Below are 22,657 nucleotides of genomic sequence, written 5' to 3'. Positions count from 1 at the left end.
CTGCAAGTGCACAGGGTCAAATTGTAGTAATATGTGCAAGACAGGGTCATTCCACAGGGACTTGGGGTGTATTGAAGCATTCCTAAGCTATCAATGGTTGCAAAGCACTATGGCAGTGAGCAAGGAAAAGATGGGAAAACAGTTAACAAAGCAAAGCAAATGACATGAAATTTAAGAACCAAAACAGCAAAGCAATATGGCAAAACAGTTAAGAACCAAGGCTGTAAGCCAAGGGCAGGGAGGAGTTTGTGCACTGATTTCCACCTTGTGTCCTAATCAAGCAATGCAATTCTAGGTTGAGTTGAAGACCTTGAGCATATATTAGAATGGGAGGAAAATCAGCTTGCTCACTGATATGCCCCTAGTATTGACTGTCTTTTGACAGCACAGTCAATCACAGACATACCAGAGCACTGATTACTTCCCATTGCTCAAGCAAAACAGGCATCAAGATAACTATCCTAGCAATACATCAATCAACAGTGCACTAGGCTTCATCTGAGCCCTAACTGAAGAACTAGAACATGTTTAACACATTAAATAACTGGAATTGAAACATTGAACATAAACAGAGCATTGAACTGAACATAAACAAACACAGAAGACTTTAAAACAAAAACATGAACTGAATTGAAACTAAATAAGAGCAACTGAACTGAAACTAAACAAGAGTAATGGAATAAACATGAACTGAAACTAAATAAGAGCAATGGAATAAACATGAACTGAAACTAAATAGAATTGAAACATGGAATAAAAACAAAGATAGTTGAAAATTAAACACTAACCCTTGAGACACTGGCTATTCCAGTGCTCTTGGGTGACACAATGGCTAATCCAGGCATACCTCCAATCAAACACCCGTAGTCCCTATTTATACTTACAATCCTCTAACCCAAAAATCCCCAAATCAGAAATTAGGGTTTCACAAAATTATAAAATTAAACTCACCTAATCTCTGCTAGACACTCAATGGCGCTCACCCATGCTGCTACATCCTCAATTGTTTCTACCCATGCCTCCAACTCGTCTCTAGCTTCAATCTATTTCATCAATTTCTAATCCTAGGGTTTCAGTTGAACTAGGGTTGAGAAATCGATGAAATAGGTGGAAAGAGAGTTGGTGAACGTGGTGGTGATGATGGGTTTTGATTGATTTGGTGGAGAGAGTTGTTGGTGGCGTTTGGTGGAGATGGCAGGGGAGAAGGTGGTGGTGATGGCATACGGGTTCTGCAGACGGAGAGGGGAAGAAGATGGAGAAGTCGATGGGAAATTTGGGTAAGGTGTGTTTGGTTCGGGTATAGGGAATTTGGTGTTTGGGTGTTGATCGGGTACAACAAGTTTGATGATTTGCGATGCTCAGCCGTTGGATGTGGAATTGATAGATCAATCTGACGGCGAGATACAAGGGAGCTTGTAGCGACCGTTTGATGCGGAAGTACAACGAAACTGACGGCTCAAGATGGAGTTAGGTGCTATAGTGTTTTTCAGGAGCTTCAGATTTTGATGCACTATGATGAAGCGACCGTAGGATGCTGAGATGATCCAATCTGACGGCTGAATATGAAGGCGGGTATGGATATTGGAAATGGGTTTGGGTGAGGGTTTTGGGCCTTGGGTATGCCAAGCCCATATCTTCTTTAAGAACAATTCTTCCTCTTCAAGCCCACTTCTAACCTTTTGGTCTTGTGCACAACATTCTTCGCGGCTTCCTTGCGTGATTCCTATCGGCTTCCACCACTTTTATGCTCTTTTCTGCTCCGCTATTCATCCAAACTTTATTTATTACCTAAAAATGCAAAATTAATTAATAAAAATATTTATTCTTGAAAACAAAGAAAATACAGAATATGGGATAAAATGTAGAATTAATGCACAAAAGATGAGTTAAATGCCAAGAAAAATATATAGAAATATGCACTTTTTAGCACTCATCAACTTTATAATCTCCACAAAGTTTTTGGACTAGCGAGTAAATAATCTAGTCCAAAAACATGTTTTTGGACTAACGAGTAAATATTTTTCGTGGGTGGACTAGCCATTAACTGGGTCATGAAAAATTGGAGTAAATAGTAATTCCTACAAACAAAAATTTGATATCATTATTTGTGCTCATTGCATAGCTAATACAAAGGGCTTTCCAAATATATAAAATTCATAAAAATCCGACATTTAGTTTAAAAGATATGAGATTTTTAAATATATAAAAAGTGTATTTACTTTTATATCCCTGTAAACATTCTTTATACCACTTCTTTAAAATCTAACGGCTGGTAAGAAAGAAGAAGTCTAGAAAAATCTAACGGACAATAACAATAATTCGGAAGGAATTTTATTTGTGAAATCTAACGATGGAATTTTAAAGTTTGGGGATCCAACGGTTACATTTATTTACTTAAATTTTGCAATCCCTTATTACTATTAAAAGGGGAGATAGATATAGTTTTCCATATTTTTGTCTATTGATTTGATACAACTTATGTTAGAGCTGTAGTTGCCAGTGTCATTTTACAGAAAGTGGCAGTTTGAATAGAAAACTTCCCTATTAGTTTCTCTGTGACAAGTGACAACTAACATGAGTAGGATGAATTATGACAGGTCCAGAGGTGGGGCAAATAACATTTTTTGTGTGAACCTAAATGCTAATGGCTATGTAGACTACTGTTTTTATGTGAACTAAAGATGGGCTGAAGTTTTTCATTCATTAATAAGTTTCACAAGAACCTACTAGTAGAGTTCTTTATTATAACACGTTTCCGTCCTCTCGTAACCTGCTGGAGGAGTGTTTGGATAATTGATACTTAAAAGAATCTGCTAAGAATCCTTATTCTTATGACTTTGTCTATGAACTGGTAGATTCATATACCAACTGTCGTAATATCTCACTGCTCAATCATCATGATGAAGGCAGACCTGTATTGACTTTGATTTATTTTGGCAACTTGACTGTCAAGTCCGCTAACACAATCTAGAAATTGTTACAGAGTTTGGGTCTCTTTTGCGATCAAACATTTGATTGATTCTTCCAGCTAGGGAATTTTTTACATTAATTAGCACTAATAGCTCCTCACCTTTTCTTAATCTGTCTGGTTTATCACCCTCCTCTTTCTTACATGGAGTAGTTCCTGAAGCTCAACCACTTTCATTAAAATATTTTGAATTCCTTCTTTGGTGGCAAAACTATGCTGTTGGACTGGAACAATTTTAATCACAAGTTTTTGGGCCATAATGCTGATTTTAAGTCGGGCAAGAAAAGATTTTCATTACTAATGAGAAATTGAAACAGAGTTTAGATCCTCCACGATTGCATTACCAATAAAATTAGGAGGATATGAATTCCATACTTTTGAAATACTAAATTTCCTACTATGCCTAGCAATTTTATCAGCTGCCCTATTACACAGCCTGTTAATGAACTTGCATGACAGCGAAAGGTTTTTGCCTAGCTTCTGCACATTCCATAACAAGCAAAAGCCCTCCACATTCTGCTTGTTCCGATCCTACATACTCTTCTGTGTAGATGCCCATCTAATTTTGCAAGTCTTTACCTATTTTTTAAGATAACCCCAAACAAATACCTTTCATGCAGTCATTATGACAACCCCAATACAAATAGGATGAAGTTGCAGAGCCCACTAGGAAAGTCAGCTGGTTGGATCTCCTTTGGTGCTTCAACTGCATTCCCTTCTGTCAATCTTGCCAGATAATGTGCAGGCTCATTTTGATCCCTAACAACCTTTCATTGCACAATTTTCAGCCCCATTAGTTTTCTTAATTTTTTGTGAAAACCAAACAAGCCCTGCAAATGCTTTCTGTCTCCTGCGATCACGTAAGTGGCAAGTACCAGCTATTCGGAAAGTTGACGAAAAGTTGACGAGGCAAGGAGCTCAACAGCTTTTTGCGCATTGCAACCCACAGAAAGACGGAGATACCCATATTTGACAGCGAGATCAAGACCAGTCTTTAGTCCACTCGGCACTTGAAAGAGTTCTGATCCTCCTACTTGAGAGGACCAAGTTGCAGCAATTATAGACCGGACCAAGCTATTGCGTAAATACATACTACTTCTGATTTTGAACATGACGCGACAAGTATATCGCACAAAATCAAAGTATTGCCGCTAGTATAGAGAATGTTTAATTTGATGAAAATTGGAGGGTCGGCCAGAAACGAGCCAACCCTATATAAGATTACACAAATTATGTCGGCCATATGTCTTGATAGCCATACAGCACTTACCAATCTATGGGTAAGCGTGGCATATTTAGCCAACCGACCCTTTTGATTTTCTTCAATCCACGGAACTCTTTTCTTATAGGACCTTCATTTCATCCTGTTTGCAGTATTAAACGATGTGGGACTATTTTCTCGTCTCATTCTTGACAGCCAATATTCCAGTCGACGCAGTCAGTGCCGATATCCTGCCCGCAAAACCATTCCATTTGCGTAGCTTGACGGTTAGCTCGTGTCCCACGCCTTTCAAGTTTTACATTCCTGGTATCTGCAATGGCATTATAGGTCATTGGATCCTCCAACACATTGGGCACAACACGCAACTCACAGCAGCCAAAAGTGGGAGATTATGACCAACAATAACAAGTGGTCAAGTAGCATTTGAGTATATTCAATAAACCACAACAGATCAGCCCTCAACCTCTACACCTGCCATTGCTCACTGGCTGTATGGTTTGGTTAGGGCATATCATTGAGGAACGTGAGCATGACCGTTATGTTCATGGCTCGTGCAGAATTTCTAAACGGCCTTTTCTTTATCAGATATAAAATAAAATTCAGTACTTCAATTACAAATTTCCAAGTATCATGTATTATAACCCACATTTTCCGTATTACATCATACAAGACTAGGGCGATGAATCTGCATCATCTATACAATTAGCCTTTTGGTCACCAACTCGCAAGTACAATAATCCCGCCTTACCCAGAAAACTAAGAGCAGGAACTATCAGCACGATTATTTTTCTGAGCCTTTAACAGATGGGTTATGTTTACTGTCTTGTTGTACAGCCCGTGAAACAAATGTAAAGACTTGATTGCGGCGCCTCCCAAAACTGACTGAAGAAGGAGAATAGTCTGATGTGCTAAGTCTGGAAACTCCAGAAACAAGGCTATCTATAGTCTTATCCACATCCATTCTGCTTGCCTCTGCCTCTGCCTCTGCCTCTGTATCATCTTCTTTAACATCTTTCTTACTGATCTTACTACTGTTCTTCTTATCAGGTTGTTTTTGCTTATGATGCTTCTTCTGCCGGTGTTTCTTGGATGCTTGAGCCTTCTTGAAGAACTCGAAAGACATTGGGAACTTATGCTTGTCTACAAGGTGTTGCTGCCGACTTTTGTAGCTTTTTAGCTTCATTTCACATCCTTCCACTAGGCATTCATACTGTTTCAGACATACGAATGATGATTAATAAGGTGTTTAAAATTCATAGTAATAATGTAATCGGTGCAGGAAAGGGAAGGGAAGAAAAAAAAACTCTCCCTATAAGTTAGGTTGTACACAGTAAGTAACATCTAAGATCATTGGTTTAGACTCTTGTAAAAAGTTGAGCTTTACTTATCATGAGTAGTGCCTGAACAAAATTTCTTCACTTGAATAGACACCACAAAGAGAGACCATATTTTCTACTTAATGATGTTTACCCATTGAGGTATTACTGTGTCTCTGTGCGTCAATATTCGTTATTGACACTGCTAATAAGAAAATCCATATGCAAACAAAAATTTGCATAAGAGTTTATAAATATCTATAGTCATTATCAACATAGAACATAGGACCGCTACTCGGACAAAACCATCATATAGGAAATTAACAGAAAGAAGTGAGAAGTACCATTAGATAGCCTCGTGCAACTTTCGCCTGAAAAAAAGAATCATGTGCTTCAGAGACATGTATACTAAGCAGGCGTGATGTTGGGAACACTCTTGAGCACACTGAACAGGATGCAGTATGCCGAGCATGGTAGTGTCCTTCAAAGTCTTCCAAAGAATTTAGTCGTGCACCACACCCGACAATTGGACAGTATAGAGCCCTGTCCATAAAGAAGTAAAAACATAATGATTATTTGAGGGCCACAAGACCAAGAATCTTGGAACACAACAAAAAACAAGCACATACAGAAGGATATAAGCTAATATGCCATGGACGAAGAACAGCAATTTAGTAAGAAAACTAAAACATTGAACTGTTAATCGCAAAATAAAAAAACATGGTAAGTATAATGTTGAATAAAAGCCAGTAAACTTGCTTACGAACGATAATTGGAGAATTTCACATACACGGAATTGGAACCGGTTTCGAAGTATATAAATGATGTCAGCTAGAGCTAGAGAATTCCAAATATCCATCACATGAACCACCCTGATTTTTCATCAGACTGCAGGACAGATTAATTTTTCACTACCCCTATTTATGAAAACATGCATATTGGTTGAACCCAAGGTAAGGTTGCTTTTTCATGTATACAATTATCTGGTCAGTGACTCTGTATCTAGCCAGTAAGGGATTCATTTCTTGCTGAAAATATGCATCATTGGTTCTGCTATAAAAGTTCTCGTGGAATATCTGATAATACTAGATTGTTTAACTTGAGAAGCAAGATGACCAGAATTTTACTTGTGAAAATTTTATCTTATTAATCACAACTGACAAGTAAAATAATCACAAACTCACCGACTCAAATTCGTTAACACAACCTCACCTACTCAATTTTCACTTACAACCTCAACTGACTTTTAACTACACTCAGTCTCAACTTTACTTGCTTCACTTGATTGTCGAATGACTTCATATGGGGTGGCACATCCCCTATTTATACTATCTAGAGGACGAACTTACCTAGACTATTCTAGATACACACAACACTAGATACTAGTGTATTCTTTCTTCAAGGACTGACTTAGGCAGGACTTATCTGGATGGTATGCAATACTTCTCTAGATGGAAAAGTTGGTGGTGGAATTCTGACACTCCCCCTCAACAATCGGTGTTGAGGGGTAGTGTTGAAATCCACGCCCACTTGTCTAACCTAGAGAAATCTAGATAATTCAAGATCCTATAGGATCCTAGCTAGCTAAGTAGGTCCTTGAAGGAAGAATAAAACCAGATAAGTCTGGTGTGCCTCTATAATAATCTAGGTAAGGTAGCTAAGTTGATTTAGCTAATAGTTTGATAGTATATGTCTAGGATGTCCTAGACATGGTTAGATGGCAATCTATAGAGAGCATTCTTGGTCGACGAAAATCTAGACATGGTTAGGTGGCAATCTATAGTCCTCATTTGAACATCATCGAGTAAAGTGAGCAAAAGTAAGGGAGTTGTGAAAACAGTGAGCGAGAGTGAAACTAAATAATTCCAAGTGAGTTTGTATGTATGAGGTTCTGTAAAAAGCTGTGAGTGACCCAAGTTGTAAGAATTAAACATGTGAATAGTAAAAATTAAGTATTTTGTAAGTAAAATTCTGCCCACTTTTGCTTCTGAACTTCAACATGAAGTAACTGCTGTCAATATATCACAGGCAAATAGACACTCAGGAGTTAGGATAACAACCAACCAAACAACCCTGAACTCTATTTCCCAAGCAGTCAGGATGAGCCCACATAAACCTTTTCTCCTCAAGCCTTGCACGGTTTAACTTGATAGTTAGTTAATACTAGTACTAGTAGTGGAAAATTTGGCTTAAAAGATCCAATAACATCATGTTACAAGTTAGATTAGACGAAAAACAGCTTACCGGACTTCTTCATCTTCCATATCCTGAAGTTGATACATTTCATCTTCAGTTATATCTAACGCAACCTAAATAAAAAACAACGATATAAAAATACAAGAAAATTTGAAAATTTTGAGGGTAAACACACTTTTTAATTATGTCTCTGCCCTAACCACTATCCAGACTTAGTTGGAACAATGGTAATTATATGAATAAAAACCCCTTAATTCCTAATTTTGAAAAATTGATCAATAAAAACAATGTACTTAGGGAAATGAAAAGGAAAACGAGACCTGTTTGGCGAGAAGCTCTCTTTCTATGTTGCCTGATGTGAAGAAGGGGGAATCTGGCCTGAATTTTCGAGGAACTGGATTCCAGTATGGAAACCCTAATTCATTTCTCTCTGCAACCATCGCCATAAGGATTTCTTCGGATTTTCAAAATTTGAAGTACTCTCGAGTCGAGTCTCGACGAAACAGGTTTTAGGGCCTTTGGGGTGTGTCTATCAAAATGAATGACACTTTACAGAAACACCATACCCTTTAAAATCAATCCCATATCCCAGCCGTTCATAAACATATGTGGGTCAATTATGGTCGGTCAAATACAGGGAAATTCAGTTGCCTGATAAAATTTTCCATATAATAATAGAGTTTTTTCGAACGTTCTCGTTAACCGGAGCTCCACATTAATTCTGATTTCTCGCTTTACTTTTTTTTTTAGTAATAGAATATTAAATTTTAAATAATAGAATAATGTGCTTTCTAAAAATAAAATAACTAAATTTTGAAAATTTTTAAAAATCTATTTTTTTTGCCTCCCATAACAAAATCTTAAAAATCTCCTAACATGCCGATAATATATCAAATCACGATTCTATCATGATAATCAAAAAAAATAAATCCAATGATCATCACGTAATGAGAAAATGGATCGAATGATCATCACGTGATGAAAAAATTGATCGAATGATCATCAAGTGCCCGGTGTCCATTGTCCATTTACATACACAAAAAACGTATTTTCCTAATTACATCCCAAACTATCAATTAAATCGAGAAAAAATAAAATTTCAAAAAAAAACCTGATTAGCCCGGTCATTGATCTCTATTCTGCAAAACTTGATAGGCCCGGTCATGAACCTCTTTTCCGCAAATCTTTGTTGGTGGTCCTGCACATCAATTAAATTTTTTTAGTGATCCGTATGAATGATTTGGAACAAAAATTATTATTTGAATAAAGTTAATACAAAAAAAATGTGCTAATACAAAAAAAACTATGATTTCCAAAAATCATTTTTTTTTATTTTTTTTCTATAATTATAAAAGCATAAAAAATGTAAACAAAATCCTTACGGATTATTTTTATTATTAAAAAAATATTATTTCATGATTAGTAATTTATAATTAATTAAAAAAACAAATAAAACGTAAACAAAATTTTGAAAATAATATTTAATGATTAATAATATCTTTCCAAAAAGATACTGCAACTACTTTGGTGATTTCTTTATATTGTTCATTCAAAAATATTAATTTTCCTAAAACAAATACTTTCAAGTAAATACGATAGGTAAAAACTAATACAAATAAGGAAAATATGCGACCTTATCTTGCAAAAAAATATTAGTTATTCTATATATATTTTGATACTGATTAATATTATTCTCAAAACAGAATCATTCTATTTATGGGTTTGGTGTCTCTATATAAATCATTGACCAAAAGCTAACCTCGACCATTTTTTCCACACTGCTTCTCTCTTGCTATGAATTTTTTTTTCATTAATTGTTGATTGACGGGCGTTGTTTGATGTGTAGGTATCTTCGAAATCGTGATGATTGACATTGCAAATGCTATTGTAACAGGAGTCACATGGAAGAAATTGGTAAACTTTTTTTTGTCTCTTTTGAATTCTGTTGTTAAAATTGTTTGATTTGCATGTCCCCTGAGGGTGCCACGGTTGTTGCTGATTGGTGCGGCAATCGATATTGGTTCTTTTTTCGAGCTTCGAGATGATAATATAATAAACTCAAGCGAAGGTATGTAATTTTTTTTTATTTTGGTGTTATTTATCTTAATTACAAATCAGAAGGATTATCATCCGGTAGGAAATTAGTTGGAAGCCTAGCAACAAGCTGAGCTACAACCCCCTTTTGAATAACTACTCCTAATCTATGAAAAAAAAATCACCAACCCGTACATTAGCATCATGACTAGTTATATAATTTCGTAGACGCTTCAGAAAATCCGTGGTATCGTCCCCAAGCTCTCCTAAGATGGTAAAAGCAATTACCCCAAAACCATATCCTTGTGACGTGCACTTCTCCAAATATTTGGAATTTTTACGAGAAACAACATTCTTGTAGCAAGACCCGGAGTAAAAGTACGTACACCACCTCCAGTAAAGGGTGAAACTCCAGTTACGTCAAAGCACATGTCTCGCCCATTTTCCCAATTATGCACAAGGATGTCAGCTGGTCTCAAGGCAGTGTCATTATTGGAAATAAGTCCCAAGTCCACCTCTTTCCTTGCTGGCACGCCTGCTCGAAAACACATGCCAACAATCATATCTCGCACCAAATCATGTCTAAACTTGAGACCAACCTCATTAGAACAATGCAAGACATGATCCCCAAAGACGTCCATCTCTCTTTTGCAAAAAGGGAAAGAACCACCAACTTCAAAAAGAGGGATCCCGGGCCTATATCGGAGAATTGCACTAAACTGCCTAGCTCCAATTCGTTGATTAAGCCCCAAAACATGAATTGCCATCAAAAAATCCCAAGCATGTTTTGTTTCGTTACATTGGCACAACACTGAATCACGCTCCGTCAAAACATAACTGGTTGGTAAGTTCTTCTTAATTGCATCAAAATAGATAGTTCCAGAGAGTTCATCGAAGAGGTGACAAAACTACTAGTGCAAAGAGAAGGAATAATACCAGGTAGAGAGTTGAAGGAGTCAACGGTTTGCTGGAGTGAAGAGCCACACCCATTGATACTGGTGTTTCTCAAAATGAACGTCTGCAAGTCTTGGGTCTGCAAGTTAGAAGCGGGGAAACAATGATGCTTGGTATCTTGCGTAGTATAAACACCCAAACCGCCGTGCTTGAATGGCAGGGTAGAGAGTTTCTGCTGAAGAAGACCATAACCAAGCCCATCTTCTATAATAATGTGCCCGAGGAATTAAAACAAACGCGAGTCAAACAAGTCTTGAGCTTCCTGTAAAAACTCTGGTATTGTAGTCCGAAGTGTGAAGTACAGTCGCGACACCCCTGTGCAATTCCTAAATAAGAGCAATTCACATTGAGGGTCCTCGATCTTCTCAATAGCATCTATAAGAGCCATAGTTTTGCGCACTCTACCGACAACCATATTTTTGTTATTTTTGGTGTTTATTTGGAGTTTTTTTATTTTGTGTATTGCATTTGTTGATGGTGAATCTGTTGATTTTGTTGGTTGAAGCCCTAATCGACTTAAATTTTTTGATACTCTTAACAAAGCTTGCGAGAATTATAGGTTAATTAAGGTGCATATCCACTCCGGTACTTTTTAATTCGTTGATCATGGGTAATCCAATTTTAAGTTTCTTTTATAAATGGTATCTTATTAAATCTCACAGTATTACCAAAAATATGTCAAAAAATCATTTTGAATATATTCAATCCTAATTTAAATCCCAATAACTAGACAACTAAATTTTACATGATCGTATTAATTACTAAATATATAAAAAAAATCATCTAAAAATCCTGATCAATCCTATTATAGGTTAATTAAGGTACATATCCACTCCACTACTCTTGATAATCCAATTTTAAGTTTCTTTTATAAATGGCATCTTATTAAATCTCACAGCATTACCAAAAATATGTCAAGAAATCATTTTGAGTATATTCAATACTAATTTAAATCCCAATAAGTAGACAACTAAATTTTACACGATTGTATTAATTACTAAATATATAAAAAAAATCATCTGAAAATCCTGATCAATCCTATGATTAAAATTATAAATACGAATTAAGTTGAAATGAATCAAAATTAAAACTATTACTCATCACGATTTTATCGCATAAAATTAAGACAATTATAAAATTAAGTCAATCGTCCAGCGTCCAATTTATACTTTTAAAAATTAAACTAATCCTAGCTAATTACAATTCTAATAATTTAGATTGAGATGAAGAAAAAAAATGCTATCGATGAATGATTAAAATTTAAAATAAAAATACCTCGAACAACGGATGATTATCCAGTGATCAAAGTATACTTCTCCGGCGGCTGATAAATTGACAAACCCTGTCAAATAGTAGAATACAAATTAAAATCATTACTAAAAGAAAGAAAAAAAATATTAAGCAAGACATTCAACATCAATCCTAAAAAAATAGAAAAAGAAAACCAAAAATTATGGGGAAACAACAAAGTTTCAATGTTAACTTCATCCCTACCAAAAAAACAAAAGAAAAGAGAACTATCCCTGGAAATGCAAGACATGCTTAGTATTTTTTGTTGACAAAAATATACCAGAAAAATAAATTTCCCTAACCAAAAATGTAAAGTGATAGATACTTTACAGTAGTAGTATTTATTTTTCGTGATACTTTTCATTACAAAAAGAAACAAACATCAATTAAGCATTTCTATTCTTAGATTGTTTCAAAAGATACTCAATATACTTTTTTGCACCAAGTAAAATATTTATCCAATCATATTAAAACTTTCAAATATTTTTGATATGGATTAATATTATTTTCAAATCAAGATTTTTAATTTATGGAATTTGTAAATCTGGTGTTTCTCTATATAAAGAGTTTCGCAAAGACCAAAACCTAATGTCCACGATGCTTTTCTTCCATGATCATATTTTTTCTTGTGGTTTGGGGTTTGTTTTTTTGTCTGATTTTTATTTTCTTGCGGTTTATGATTATTATTTTTTTTGATCTATTTTTCCTTTTTGTTTTGCAGGTATTTATCATGTATCTGTCGTGAACTTTTTGTGCTCGATCATGCACCTGCTGTAACCGCCAAGCAATATCAAGGTATAAGCTCATTGATTCTTGCAAAAATTGATGCAGTATCGAACACCATGGTTGTTTATCATTTTGCAGCATCAACACGATTTGCATTGGCAACTCTTAGTATTATTTTTATTTATGTTGTAGCTGCTTCACCTGCTTCTAACTATGGTAATAAAGGTTAATTCAATTTTTCTCTTTTTATGTTTTTAATTGTTGGTTGGGTGTGTTGTCAGTCTTATACAATTGACTATCGTAGCCTAATTTATGGTCATAAGAATAAGTGAGGTTGTTACAAGGCTTAACGCAGCTCTTTATTTTTGGTTGTATTTTATTTTGTTTAGCAGATATGTCAAAAACTACACATGATCGAAGAATAATCTCTCTTACGAACACACTTCTGGTAATTCTTCATTCAATGGAAAAATTGGTAGGGTTATCTTTTCTTTTTTCTTTTTCGTTAGTATGATACTTAGACTATAAATCATGAAAGCTTCTAATTTGACCTTCAAGTATGTAGTAATGGATTTGACGTTTAAGAAATAAGGCCTAAGAAAATCGTGATTCTCGGTTTCTATGTTTTATGTTATTCCATAAATCAAGTTTGGATTTGAAGTTCAAGAAATAAGGCCTAACAAAATCAGGATTCTCGGTTGCTACATTTTATCTGATAATAAAAAAACTATAATAGATAACATATGAATTGCAATATTATGTTTCTTGACATTGTTCATTCCACAAAGGAAAAAAATATGAACACTTCACAAGGTCAATATTTTTTGTCCAAAAATATTACAGCAGCTATAATGGGCTATATAGTATTTCATAAAAAACTTAAAATAAAAATAACTTTAAAATCTAATGTATTGCATGATTTTGTTTCTTATATGTATGAGAATTCTGAAGAGAGAAGGACAATATATTCCATATATAGGATTATTCACGGATCAGAAAGAAATATGAATGCTTCCCTCCCGCGTTGGTCTCTGTTTCTCCTCTACATAGGGCCCTTTAGAACGTTAACAACAACATCTGATGCTTTTGACATTTTAGGCGGTTTTGAAGATTTTTTTTTTAAATGTAGAATTTGTGAGTTAGATTTTTATATGAAACTTAAACATTTCAAGCATCAAAGTAATTCAGAATTTTATTTGTAGTTCAATCAAGTTTTATTTGAGGGTAAAAAATCATCAACCAAGTTTTTCCATACAGTTGTAATTTCGCAGGATTTTACAATCTGGTTTTTTAGTGGTAATTAGTTGAATTGATTTTTCTTATTCAGGCGGTGCTATATAGACTCAATTTTTATATCGAGGGAGGCATATATCCAACTAGGACTAAGAAACAACCACTCTTTGTACAACTACCACCTGCACTATAAAAGGTTTGCAATCGTAAGTCATTCTTGGAAGCTCTTTAATTTTTTGTGTATTATGTCGATTTTAGGAGACATTCAAAACATACCATAAATCGCTCTTGGAAAAATGATTGACTAAGTCCATACTCTCAATTTTGTTGTATTTCTTTTGCTATAATAATTCTGGATTAGGTGAGAAAAGTTTGTTTTGACATGTAACTAATGATAAAGAACATGACACTATTTAGATCATACCATTGATGATAGGTGAAAAAGTTTGTTTGTTTTGATAGGTACTACTCTAACCTACTCCTTACAGTGTAAATGGTATCCCAACTTCCGGCGGGATAAATTATAACCCAAACGATGAAGACAGTCGGTTGTGTTGCACTAAGAATGTTATAGAGTTAATGCACTAGAGTTACGGAGGGTTGTGCATGGTTTCATTCATCATTGGATTGACCCATCTATTTTCACAATTATGATTTAATATTTAGTCTAAAAGCGCTAATTTCCTAAATTGAAAAGCCGATAAAAGCGTTAAAGGTAATTGATTCTCGGGTCCTACTGTATCATTATTGTAGCGTTTCGGGTTCGTAAGTCTTTCGTTATTTTACCAAAAAGTCTTAATGAATCGTTGGAAAAAAACCACAAATAGACAGTCTCCTCACATACCCTAAAATTGTGGGCCCAAAAGTGGCCCCTGCTCTTCGGAGTGGAGGGGTCCACCCTTCCTGTCTCTATACGATTCTAGCGTGGTTTTTTTCAAGCGGTTCATATAGAAAACTGTTCTACAAAAAAGCCTAGAAGCAAGGAACTCACCCCAACGGAGATGCATAAAAGAGGGGGTCTGGAAAATTCCACCAATCATGCAAGAATGTGCATTATGTGGCTAGTATTGTGGATTGATATCACTGAAAAATTTTAGCTAAGGCTAACCTTTATGGTCATTTAAGATTCAAGGTGAAAACTGTGGCCTAATGTGTAGATTCAAACCATTGATCAAACAAATGCTTTAACGCGAAGTTGAATCAAGTTTTCTGTGTAACCATTTAGCGCTAAAAAATTTTAACTTTTGTGCCCAACCGTTGGGCTGCAAAGAATCGGAACCATCATATTCACACATCCATTTGTAATCCTAAGTTATCTTATTTGATTTACGGGACTAAGAGAAACTTACTTCGGGCAATTGTTCATTAATAACATACTAAAACAAGATTTACTTTGGTGGTTTTAGTTTTAGTGTTGGTTATCTAAGATAGTGTGTGAAATCTTTATACTTAACTCTTATAGGCTGTATAAGTTCTTATGTCGTTCCTCCGCCAAATCCTTAGACACGAATATAACAAACTCAGTAGTTTTTAAATTTTGTATTAATTATTTTTCATGCAAAAAACATACCAGTGCATCGCGCGGGTGAAAAACTAGTAGTAAAAAAAAATCAGAGGAATATAGGTTGAACCTTAAACTAAACAGGCGGATCTGAAAAATATTTTATTAAATGGTGTTAGGTAAGGTGGTGCTCAACCTTTTCTCTGATTGTGTTAGGTAAGGTGGTGCTCAACCTTTTCACTGATTACATAGGTCATGGACCATGGTGGTTAGACTAATAGGGGTATGTATGTACAATAAAACTTCAATAAATTAATAATGTTGGGACTACCAAATTCTATCAATTTAGCGAAGTATTAATTTATTAATAAATTAATAATTTATTAAATTATGAAAACATTCTAAATTTATTTTTAAAAATAAAATAAAATAAAATAAAATAAAATATTTATATTAAACTTAAAGGTTTCCTAACATTGTAAACTTCGGTCGCAACAACTTCGGTCGCAACAAAATGAAGATATACAACTCGTCGAAGATGAAGGTATTAATGAACTTGGATTGATAATCAAGGATTTGAATTACCGTAATCAAATAAATATTGACATTTTGCTAGACTATCCAGGTGAAAATGATAACATTACGGAAATTTGGGCATAAAGAGAATTTTTCGGGAGTGTTGTATCAAATCCCCAATAAGAGGAACTAGAGGATGATAGTTGTGTCATTAAGCCAGTTTCTCGTAAATCTAAATGATTTCCTCCTAGAATTTGAAAAAGGCACTCCTAACTCCTCAATAGATTACAGAAAATCGAAGATGATGTCCAGCGTTGCATAAATGTGAATAAGAAACAAGAAACTTTGGAATCTTGTTTTAGTAATGCACCAATAATGTAATATTATAATGATTATTAATTTATATTTAAGTTGGGCCCTATTGGATACTCAAAAATTTTATTGTCTTATAAGTTTAGCGAGGTTATTAATTTAATACACAGGCCCAAGTCGGGACTTGCAGAAAATATTATTTTAGCGAAGTTATTAATTTATTGCAGATTAATTTATTGATGTTCTACTGGACTGGATTAGGAATATACTTAATAATACTAAAGATATTTTGGAACCTCTTCCCTTTTCTTTCCAAACCAAATAAGGAAAAAAAAAACTAGTTTCTTCAAAACTCAATCCTTGATCCGTACGGTTTTGGTTTAATTTTTCAGATTTACCAGATGGATGGGGTTTGTTTCCTAGTATATATTTATCTTTCGATAAAAGAAATTTTTTCTAAACAATTTATTATGGTTTTCTGATCGGTCTGATGGTTTCACAATACTATTAGAACATGTTTTTTTATTCTATTGTTAGGTTTTTTTGGTGGATTTGGATTTGCATTGTTATCAAGCATGTTATGGATGAAAATGATCTACTTCGCCAGATATGGAGATCGTTTGTGAAAAAACTAATTTGGGCATATTACTTCCATTTTATGGAAGCATCTGCTATATCTGATGGTCAAGAAACAAAATGGTTTGAAACCATTGTAGGGATATTCAATCCTTCAACGGGCTGTAGAAGTTTAATGCGATTATCTTATCTCGTTTCTTTAAGTTTCGATTGTGGATCGTGTACTATCTGTATTGTCTTGTTTATTGATATAATTGATCAATGTAATCCTTCAAACCTCAATTTGAATGAGGTATTATAAGTAAAATTTAGGGCTTCGTTTCTATAAAAAAAAAAAACCCTAGGTATTCAATTAGGATATGTACGGAATCGTTATATATCGATCGTATTCAATTTGGATTTTTTTAGATTCCACAATTATCCTATGTATTATAATTCATTTACAATTTCTTGAGATATTTGATAAGCAAGATATACAAAGATTCTTACGGATATTTGTAGTTAAAATATGTATGTTATTATCTCTTCATACTAATCTCAATCCAAACCGCAAGAGTTTCATAGATTTTTATATACATTTTATTTTTATTCTTTTTTTTTATCAAACTATTCTATGTTTTTCCACCACCACCACCACCCATTACCACCAATACCAACCACCACCACACGCCACCAATCATCGCCAACCACCAACGACCACTACTACCATCACCCACCAGCACCATCACCAACCACCACCATCACCCATCCTCACTAACCACCATCACCCATCCTCACTAACCACTACCATCACCCATCAGCATCAATCACCACCACCATCCACCAATACCGACCACCAACCACTACCAACGCCATCACCCACTAGCCACCACCAGCACCGTCAACTTGGGGGGACATTTCCAACCAACGATGAATCATGAACATCTTTCAAAACATTTAGTTTCTCATAATTCGGTCAGAATCCTCAAAAAAATCCAGAACTAACGTTTGCAATTCTTGAAACCCAAATAATGTAATAATATAAATACTAGACAATGACCAAATATCTCACAAGAATTTTAACAAATAATTGAAGTTTCGTAAGGCTTTAAAGGACAAATGCCTAAAGTCATACGTATTATGCCGGGAAATATTATCACAACAATGAAATCAGATTTATAAAGGAAGTACACAAGAAATTAAGTATCATCATATACAGGTATGGTTTGTACAAAATTAAGTGAGAATGGAAATGACAATAAAAATAATCATTATCTGAACTTTTAGAAATCTCAACAGTTTTTCACAAGCAAGAGAAATCAATCCAATGAAGACGGGTTATCAAACCTACCTCGAATTCCCCTTAGGTTCTTCCCTCCACTCTCAGATGGAAATCCGACATGCTCTCTATTATTTGTTTATAAACTTATATCTTGTATTCTCTTTTCAGTTTAAAATGCAATAAAAACACTTAATGTATTCCTCTATCCCCCCAATAACGGTTTTCATATGTTTTATGTTCTTCTCTTATTCTCCTAAATTTTATCCCTAGTCATTTTACCTTATGTATTCTTGGAGTTATTATAAGGGTAGACTAAAACCCGAGGACTTTCTGGTTTCCTTTTACAACAACCTAGCCTTAAGGATAGTGGTGTAGCAAGGTCTATAACACGTTAAACAAAATTCTTAAATAAATTCTAAATGAACACGGCTAGCTTTATTATTCAATCGCAAGCTTTCAAAAGTGTAATGGTTCATGAAACATAACCAACCCCGATCCTAACGCACCCACAAAAAAGGAAAATAAAATTTCCGGGAATTACATAGATGGTGTTAGTTGCTGGGAATTTCTTGGTTAAACCCACAAGTGTTTGCATGTCAAACCTGGAATCACCAAATTTTGGATGTCAAAATTATACTCTTGAATCATACTACTATAGTCAGCTTTAGATCAAGTTAGACTTAGGTTGTAGAGATGTATGACAGAATACTTTGAGTTCCCCGAAGAATTAAAGACTAAAGAACACAAAAGCCATTTTGATCAAGTTATTTAAAATCTATGTAGTAGTAACGATTTTGGTTTCTTTAATTAGTTTGTTTCTGTTGTTTGTTCGGATAACTTCTTTCTTAGATAAAAATTACAGATTCGTGATGTTCAATTCTTGGTTTTCTAAATTATTTGCAATCAAAGTATTTTAAAAAGTTATCTTTGTTTTTAATCGGAGAAGTTACTACACCGAAGTCACTATTCCTTCATTTTTTTAGTCGGAATTGTAGACTTCGTTGTTGATTTTTATTTTATTTTTGAAATTATTAAACTAGTAATTGGTTACCGTATATGGATCAGATTTGAGCCCATGCAGTTCCAGGCAACAAAAAAAAAACCTTTTATGACACCCTCATGAAGAAGAAAACAAATGTAAAAATAAAATAAAATTATGTTTGTGTATGATTACCTCCGAAATTTATGTTATACTAATTTGATAATTTGTTAATTGTAGGTCGATTTGTTATCAAAATCATATGGGTGGAGCATTAGTTAAGTGGAAATCAATTAACGGTGAGAATAACAAGAAAAGGCTTGATAAACATAACAAAAATTTATGTCTTTTTTGAAAAGCCAATTTGTCATACCATGGCTTTTACGTGTTTTTATATTATTGTCAAAGTATGACTCGAGCTCACTTCTAATAAGAGAAGTTATTTTTCCAGCGCCTTTCAATTGTTAAAATATAATTGATTCGAAAAAACTACAAGTAAAACCCTTAACTTAAACAAAGAGGTGTAAGTTGTTAAAATGCAGAAGGAAACTAAAATAGGAAATACAATGCTAAAATAAAATTCTCCCCAGTTTAACAGATTTTTTCCAACCGAGTAAAGAGTATTTTTCTATCTTAAAGAAAAAGGTTAAGGAAAGAACAAAGACAAATGTAATTGGCATCGATATGGAAGGAAAATTTCAAGAAGTCCGAGAACAATGATTTTTATCGTATTTTGAAATTGTAAAACAAGAAGATAGGTATAAAGATATAGATTGTTTTATGATTCCTTTTTGGTACTTTAGTTTATCAGGAACAAAGTATTTTATTGTTTTCTATCATAACAAATAAATTTAATATATGAAAAGAGCTCAAGGTTAATAATAAAATGGGTTAATGTGTGAAATTGTTTTCTTGTAAGTGATCTTAATGCATATTGTAAGTAAATTGCGATAATTAAAATTTTTTATTAAGTATCTTGATTGATATATTGAAATAGTATAGACAAAGTAACTTTTAAAAGAAGTTATAAATCTAGAAACACATGATTATTTTTAGAATAAGCAAAAATATATAAGTTTTCATTACATTGGATTTGGAAGAGGTTTTGCTAGGTAACAAATTACTAATGATTAAAATTATGATAGATGAAGACAGACATTGTAGGAAAAGGAAATAAAATAAAAACAACACTCCGAGTTTGTGGTGAGAATCTTCTCACTCAAGGGAAAGGAGTTAAAGAAAACATAATAGCATAAATTAATTAGAAAAAACTATCCTCTTTGGATATCGAAATCCTTAATCATGAAAAAACCAAACATTAGCCAATCAAACAAGAGAATAACGACAAAAGGCTTGATAAACATAACAAACAAATTATGTCTTTTTGATAAGCCAATTTGTCATACTATGGCTTTACGTGTTTTTATATTATTGTCAATGTATGACTCGAGCTCACTTCCAATAAGAGAACTTATTTTCCCAGCGTCTTTCAATCGTTAAAATATAATATTTAATCGAAAAAACTACAAATAAAACCCTTAACTTAAACAAATAGGCGTAATTTGTTAAAAAAGCAGAAGGAAACTAAAATAAGAAATACAATGCTAAAATGAAATTCTCCCCAGTTTAACAGATTTTTTCCAACCGAGTAAAGAATATTTTGTTATCTTAAAGAAAAAGTTTAAGACAAGAACAAACACAAATTATTTTGTTATCTTAAAGAAAAAGTTTAAGACAAGAACAGAGACAAGTGTAATTGGCATCGATATGGAAGGAAACATTCAAGAAGTCCGAGAACAATGTCTTTTATCGTATTTTAAAATTTTAAAACAAGAAGATAGGTATAAAGACATAGATTGTTTTGTGATTCCTTTTTGGTACTTTAGTTTATCAGGAACAAAGTATTTTATTGTTTTTTTATCATAACAAATAAATTTAATATAGAAAAAGAGCTCAAGATTAATAATAAAATGGGTTAATGCGTGAAATTGTTTCCTTTGTAAGTGACCTTGATGCATAATGTAAGTAAATTGGGATAATTAAAATCTTTTATTGAGTATCTTGATTGATATATTAAAATAGTATAGACAAAGTAACTTTTAAAAGAAGTTATAAACCTAGAAACACATGATTGTTTTTATAATAAGCAAAAATATATAACTTTTCATTATCATAGAATTGGAAGAGGTTTTGCTAGGTAACAAATTACATGTGATTAACATTATGATAGATAAAGAAAGACATTGTAGGAAAAAGAAATAAAATAAAATAAAAACAACACTTTGAGTTTGTGGTGAGAATCTTCTCACTCAAGGGAAAGGACTTAAAAGAAAACTGAATTGCATAAATCAATTAAAAAAACTATCCTCTTTGGCTATCAAAATCCTTAATCATGAAAAACCAAACATTAGCCAATCAAACCGAAAATAAAAACAAAGATAAAATTCTCGATCCCAATAACTGTTGCTAATGAACTCTAAGTTTGGAAAGAGTGGAGTACCAAACTTTAAAAACCTCGGTGACTTATATAAAGTATCAATCTCGAAAGCAACTCTGAAAAAATTTGTATTAAACCTCGTGTATGTACAAACAACCAACCCAAAAATCGACCTCGACCCTGTAATACACTGCATCAATAACATGATAATCGATCTCTCTAGGGTTTTCAGTCGCATGCTTGATTTCCTCATCAACAAGTGCACTAAATCGAGTACGGTGTATAATAATTCCTGGATTTTCATTTTTACACACAAGAGCAACCTTTGTAGCAATGTTTTCTCCTTCATAATTACCATCAAGCCACAAAAAAAGCTGACCACACTTTCTAGCCTATTCTATTAAATTTTTCTCATACTCTTTGTTAGAGCATAACTCGGTTGAACCCACCAAGCGATGGTATGTCAAGTTTGGTTGTCATATTTTAGCGAACCAAAATTCATTTAAAGAGTCACTTTATTATTTACTAGAGTCAACTTCGTATAAGTTAACTTCAAAGTATTAGGATATGAGACATTACAAGTATTACGTGAAGACTTGAAGAATGTGAAGAAGTAAGGAGCTACAACGACGGCATCATCCTTCCACTTGAGGTTAGTAACATTTGACTTTAACTGTTTCATTCCCTAACGTATCTTTCAAGTCGTGCATATTAAAAACATTACTACGAAGTTATGAATGATTATACTCTAGTTAGACGTAGTATTAAGGAATACAATACGAAGTATAACACTTATCTATTGAAATTCGTATATAAGACATCGACATAATCGATTCAATGCTATAGTGATTATGTACGTGTATGAGGTGAAGATTTCGTCCTAGGACAAAATATTTTACATTCCTTTAAAGGAAGTACATTCATAAACTTGTTTTGTGAATCGAAACGAAAATCGCTAGGATTATTGGTACTTGTTATTCATTGAAAATATTTTGAATTACCAATATGCGCGTTTAGTATAACCGCTCATGACTTTCTTATGTTCTTGATAAAACTATTCACAAGGCCTGACTTTTGTATTAGTATGACTTTTATTAGTGAAACCGATCTTAAGTAATCACCTGAGATGGTATGAT

The 22,657-nt window shown here is 33.7% G+C and overlaps 1 protein-coding gene and 1 non-coding gene across 2 annotated transcripts; both read right to left on the bottom strand.

Moving 5' to 3' along the window:
• Positions 1-4,151: 4,151 nt before the first annotated feature.
• LOC113276903 lies at positions 4,152-4,283 on the bottom strand. The gene has a single exon (XR_003324694.1). It is a non-coding gene; the product is annotated as a U11 spliceosomal RNA (small nuclear RNA).
• A 466-nt stretch (positions 4,284-4,749) lies between these two features.
• On the bottom strand, positions 4,750-8,224 carry LOC113271690 (zinc finger protein 511-like). Its single transcript, XM_026521591.1, has 4 exons — positions 8,023-8,224; positions 7,751-7,815; positions 5,851-6,049; positions 4,750-5,400 (listed from the first exon to the last, which is right to left on the bottom strand). The coding sequence occupies exons 1-4, from the start codon at positions 8,146-8,148 to the stop codon at positions 4,972-4,974; spliced, it is 819 nt and encodes a 272-aa protein (XP_026377376.1). The 5' UTR covers positions 8,149-8,224; the 3' UTR covers positions 4,750-4,971.
• Between the last annotated feature and the right edge of the window lie 14,433 nt (positions 8,225-22,657).

This window comes from Papaver somniferum, chromosome 4 (genome assembly GCF_003573695.1).
Source record: "Papaver somniferum cultivar HN1 chromosome 4, ASM357369v1, whole genome shotgun sequence".
NCBI classification, from domain to species: domain Eukaryota; kingdom Viridiplantae; phylum Streptophyta; class Magnoliopsida; order Ranunculales; family Papaveraceae; genus Papaver; species Papaver somniferum.
The sequence above is the reverse complement of the archived record's forward strand: the minus strand, read 5'-3'. Positions and strand labels throughout refer to the sequence as shown.